The sequence below is a fragment of the Mizuhopecten yessoensis genome, unplaced genomic scaffold (genome assembly GCF_002113885.1).
Source record: "Mizuhopecten yessoensis strain PY_sf001 unplaced genomic scaffold, ASM211388v2 scaffold4999.1, whole genome shotgun sequence".
NCBI lineage: Eukaryota > Metazoa > Mollusca > Bivalvia > Pectinida > Pectinidae > Mizuhopecten > Mizuhopecten yessoensis.
The window spans coordinates 275031-281446 of NW_018405827.1; the positions used below are offsets into that span (position 1 = coordinate 275031).

The 6416-nt window shown below is 36.1% G+C and overlaps 1 protein-coding gene across 1 annotated transcript in view; it reads right to left on the reverse strand.

The window, feature by feature from the left end:
* The window catches only part of LOC110450111, a 20993-nt gene that overhangs the window by 10717 nt on the left and 3860 nt on the right, over positions 1-6416 (reverse strand). The window contains exons 3-4 of the mRNA XM_021497375.1: positions 3459-3565; positions 1739-1798 (exon numbers count right to left, since the gene is read on the reverse strand). Coding sequence (XP_021353050.1) covers positions 1739-1798; positions 3459-3565 — 167 coding nt within the window. The remainder of the gene's footprint in view (positions 1-1738; positions 1799-3458; positions 3566-6416) is intronic.

Here is a 6416-nt window from a genome sequence, read left to right on the forward strand (position 1 = left end):
GCGAACAGACAACAACAGGAACTGACTAAACACAACACTGCGAACAGACAACAAAAAGATCTGAAAAGACACAACACTGCGAACAGACAACAAAAAGATCTGAATAGACACATCACTGCGAACAGACAACAAAAATATCTGAACAGACACATCACTGCGAACAGACAGCAACAGGAATTGGAAAAACACAACACTGCGAACATACAACAACAGGAACTGAATAAACACAACACAGCGAACAGACAACAACAGGAACTGAATAAACACAACACAGCGAACAGACAACCACAGGAACTGAATAGACACAACACAGCGAACAGACAACAACAGAAATTGAATATACACAACACTGCGAACAGACAACAACAGGAACTGACTAAACACAACACTGCGAACAGACAACAAAAAGATCTGAAAAGACACAACACTGCGAACAGACAACAAAAATATCTGAATAGACACATCACTGCGAACAGACAACAAAAATATCTGAACAGACACATCACTGCGAACAGACAGCAACAGGAATTGGAAAAACACAACACTGCGAACATACAACAACAGGAACTGAATAAACACAACACAGCGAACAGACAACAACAGGAACTGAATAAACACAACACAGCGAACAGACAACCACAGGAACTGAATAGACACAACACAGCGAACAGACAACAACAGAAATTGAATATACACAACACTGCGAACAGACAACAACAGGAACTGAATATACACAACACTGCGAACAGACAACAAAAAGATCTGAATAGACACATCACTGCGAACAGACATCAACAGGAATTGAATAAACACAACACTGCGAACATACAACAACAGGAACTGAATGAACACAACACAGCGAACAGACAACAACAGGAACAGAATAGACACAACACAGCGAATAGACACAACACAGGAACTGAATATACACAACACTGCGAACAGGCAACAACAGGAACTAAATAGACACAATACTGTGAACAGACAACAACAGGAACTGAATATACACAACACTGCGAACAGACAACAACAGGAACTGAATAGACACAACACAGCAAACAGACAACAACAGGAACTGAATAAACACAACACAGCGAACAGACAACAACAGGAACTGAATATACACAACACTGCGAACAGACAGCAACAGGAACTGAATAGACACAACACTGCGAACAGACAACAACAGGAACTGAATAGACACAAAACCAACAACAGTAAGTGAAATAACCAGATTGAGCAGGTATATGAACTGCTGTCATTTTTGTATGATTATAGCTAACTATATATATCAACATGTTTATACCTATAGATACATGTCGGCTCTATGTGTTTCACGATAGGTCTGCAGTGGAGTACCGGTAGTTGAAAAGTGATATCACCAAATTAAAGCAAATTAATGAAAAATAACCGTAAACATATCTTACGGACAACTCCATCGTCAGTGTACTTCTCACAAATACTATCACGTAAACCAAATCATGTTCATATCAACATAAATACATCTACGTTAGTGACTTTAAAAAGAAAAAGAGAAATGACATATTAAATTATGAGATTAATATGAGCTTTGTGAAATAGGTTACACATTTTTAGACCTAGTTTAAAATCAGCGTGCACAAGTTTCTAAAACAGATGTTCGGTTAGACAGATTTCACAGTTGTGTGTTATGAACTGATTGTAATCACACAAATTCACTCACCAATTGGATAGTTTATAACTATGATATTATACTTACTTTCAAATTTATGATCCTTTATAGCCTTCATGAATTCGTTTCTATCGATGTCTTTCTTCCCTGCAAAACATAAAGGCTAACCTCTGATAACATCTGAGACTACAATCTTCAATATCGATGTCATAGTAGCAGAATGGTGCATACGAAAAAATATATTAAAGGGTTAATTATGATATTGTTTAATTCAAGCATGTAAACACTCCGTTATGTGCAACGTATTGACCGCAAGGCCTAAGAAATAAGGAGCATTGAAAAACTGTAACATTTCCAGGAAAAATATCTACACATAAATGCATAAAATACTATGAGCAGAAAAACTTATCTCGCGTAATCTACTAAAACACATTAAGAAAACACCTACATGTAACCAAAAAGTGTTTTTTTTAAATCAAAGTCGATGACACCAGTTAAAATATGAACAAAAATTGTAAGACCAGGTGTTCAGGAAGAGCTAGCGACCTCTGTTTCAAGGACGACACAAGACATGCCAGTCATGTCTAATGTAAGCAATGTGGTTTTCAATGTCAAAATAAGGGTAATGTCAAGGAAACTGCAAGGCACACTCATGAGGATAATCTAAAACGTCGATTTTTATATTGCACAATTGAATAGAACATTTCTTAACGATTTCATGAAGATGGCCATCACATTACCAACATGTCTTCATTAACCTGGATCAACCAAGTATTTGACTTAAAATGTTCTGCTCAGTTAAACAGTAGATCTGTTTTCATAGAGATTCTTCTCTAAATAGTATTTTGTGTTCTAAACAATGTACCTTACAACTACATATGGAATTTGTCATTTCCTTATGTAATTGTGGTGAATTTACCTACCTGATAAATATTTATCCGACACGAATTTTTTAATGTTTTTGTTGATCTTGAGATCCTATCCTCGTGACCAACAGCTATCGTGATCAAAGGAATCATAGAATAACAGCTGTTGCTGCAAAGGTCAACTATCATGTAACGAAGCGAGATAAATAGTGGACTTTTTTGATATTTTGATCAGCCTGAGAATCGTTTATTGTTATGTTAAAACTACTTAACCCTTTCACCACTCTGTTGACCATAATGGTCTCATCCAGATCAATGCATGGTAGAGTCTACTAAAGTTACATAGTGGAGAAATGGTAAAAGGTAAAGTGTAAAACCAGCAACCCACACTTGTTAGTTGTTGGGTTTAGGGATTGTTTCAGCGATCTTTTTGTAGTTGCAGTTGATGAACACAAAGTACAATTTGTTTACCCCCAATCTCTTAAACCAAACCATTTAAACCATAAACACTGTTATTTCAACTTATTATTTATTTCAATCTGATCTGAATCCATATTTTATTGACCTAACATTCAGGAAACAGATTAACCGAATTTCCGAAGAAAGTTGTTTCTGACTGCGCTTTTACATTAATACTTTAATAATTATTTCATCTTCAATAATGTTTTTGATAGTGTAACTGATTTGCCTTTGTTTATTTGAAGAAATAAAGAATAGGGACACATTGCTTGTAAACATGATTCTTCATTGTAAAACGTTTGCAGTTAACTGGTTTTAATTTGTTTAGATAAAAAACATAAATAAGAGAGAAAAAAATACAATGTATTTTGCTACCACATGTATGTTCTTATACAGAGTTATTTAATCTGATATATTTAAATGTAATTAAACACAATATGGCGAAAATTACAACAACAAAAAAATGGGCAAAACATTCCAACCTTTTTCAGTAAAACACAGTTTAAATTCGTCCACGTCTATGTATCCACTGCTGTCCTTGTCGATGGTTTCGAACACCACGGCTGCACACGGTTTCTGTGCTGTGACACTATAAGTACAAACACAGACAAAAACATTCGTAAGCAGTTTGTTGTTCAAAACACATTTACTTTGTGAAACAATTAAAGAATTAATTACGAATGAGAATTTGGATTTAATTTCAGTTACATTTATTGTATGTTAACGCGAATATAATTTCGGTTGATTGTTTCAGTGATTTTTTGAAAAATCCATTAGCCTGTCAATTAATTGATCTCGCGAAACAAGACAGTATGGAAACATATTCAAATATTTCGTAAATCGAATGAGAATCACAACAAGACAAAGATTCACTGCACTGTAAGACCTCCATTTCTAAACAACAGAATGACCCTATTGTTCCGAAACATTTGTAGAAATACAGTCAAACGGGAAAATTGCCAATTTACAATGTTTTGACTGATTTATAATCATAACATAAATCAGTATCGTGACTTATTACAATGAATCCACTACCCTGGGAACTGTTGGACAACAGATCGTTTGACTTTGATGTGGACATCGAGTGTTAACACTAGGTATTTAAAGGAAGCTTAGTACATGGTGTACACTGTATGTGTTGTTTTGGCTACAGTTACCACAGACGGTAGCTCGACTATGGAATGGATTTAATATACTTTAAGTTACCGTGCTGCAATCTGTCGGAGACACTGCGGTTAAGTTGGACGTAAAGATATCAACTTGAATTGATTTACCTATTTCTGTTATATAAACATCATATTGGTTAAATGGTGCTATCTTTCTTGGTGAAGATGTTTTTCCCAATAAGCATGCGTAGATGCCATTCCATAGCAACGAAACTACGTTGCTACGTAGAAATAGCCAAACTATAGTGTTTTTGGAAAGTTAGATTGTGGCATGCATAAAGAATGAACACTTGTATGACAATGTTTAAGAATGCCAGATATTTATTTGTTTGTTGCATGTAGCACATAACAGACGATACTCACACATTTTATTTTGAAAATGCCATATCTCCTTAACCAGTTGTCGAATCAATTTGAAATTTTGTATTTGCATACTTCATTTATTCCAAATTACGAATATAATAACTACTCCAAAATCCCCGGTGAGGCCGAACATGACCCTTAACGCCCCTTGTCCTTTTAATCATAAGATATCACAAATGTTTATAATATATTGGTGTTAAACAATTTTTAATTCCAATGACGGAATTGATGGGAACAGAATCAAACGAATGGGAACTATGTGCTCGACAGGGTCAGCAGTAAAGATTACACAATAAAATGTGTTCGACAGGGTCAGAGGTAATGTTTACACAATACTATGTGTTCGACAGGGTCAGAAGTAATGTTAACAAAATAACATGTGCTCGACAGGGTCAGAGGTAATTTTAACAAAATAACATGTGCTCGATAGGGTCAGAGGTAATGTTAACAAAATAACATGTGCTCGGCAGGGTCAGAGGTAATATTTACACAATATTTGTGCTCGACAGGGTCAGAGGTAATGTTAACACAATACTATGTGCTCGACAGGGTTTGAGGTAATGTTTACACAATGCTACGTGTTTGACAGGGTCAGAGGTAATATTTACACAATATTTGTGTTCGACAGGGTCAGATGTAATGTATACAAAATACTATCTGTTCGACAGGGTCAAAGGTAATATTTACACAATACTTTGTGCTCGACTGAGTAAGAGGTAATGTTAACACAATACTTTGTACACAACAGAGCTAGAGGTAATATTTACACAATACTTTGTACACGACTGAGCTAGAGATAATGTTTACACAATACTTTGTGCTCGACTGAGTAAGAGGTAATGCTTACACAAAACTTTGTGTTAGACTGAGTAAAATGTAACGTTAACACAGTACTATGTGCTCGACTGAGCAAGAGGTAATATTTACACAATACTATGTGCTCGACAGGGTAAGAGGTAATATTTACACAATAATTTGTGTTCGACAGGGTAAGAGGTAATGTTTACACAACACTACTTGTTTGACAGGGTCAGAGGTAATGTTTACACAAAACTACGTGTTTAAGAGGGTCAGAGGTAATGTTTACACAAAACTACTTGTTTGACAAGGTCAGAGGTAATGTTAACACAATAAACGTGCTTTCCATCGCATTGATTAAAATTTATTGCGCCATTTGGTTTTACCTAACGATTTTATGTTTCACCTTTGAAGAAGAAGCGTGCATAAAGTTGGCAGATCGTCATTTTAAAGGGGTCCATTGGCACATGCGTGTCAGAATTTAAATCATATTTTTTTAAATAAATACACACACTGAGTTTTAATAAATGCATCCCCTCATTCTGCGTTTTTGGGTAAAATGTTTTAAGGTGGCTCGACACATCGTCATCAGCGTCCATTTTCGTGACATACTTCCGGAAAAAGTACAGCTAGGACTCAATTATCTTAATCGAAATGTGCATGTACACCGTGTCGTCATTTCCGTATTGCGTATCGGGCATTCAATATCGTAGTGCAAATTATAGTAACACCTGCTGGGCCGTTTTCGATTAAACGGTCAAACCGATCGGACCACTGTTGTTCGTTTATTAAATAAGGTCGGACCTAGTAATCTGATGCTGCTTTCAGGCGAGTCTTGAGAAAGCCTTGCAAGGCCTGCATACACATTTGCAGGTCCGCCAGGATTTACACCCGAAATTGTTACATTTATAAACGGTCAAACCGGTTGTTCCGCATAAACGAACAGGCCCATGGTAAACAATAGTACACGTGCGTGCCGATGATATGTCAACACCCGATATCAAGATTTTACCGGGAAATGTATACTCACACGTACTTCAGGAATAAAGCTTTCCAATTCATAGACATAAACAGACTCACGGGAAGACAGTGACATGAGACCAGACGACCTCA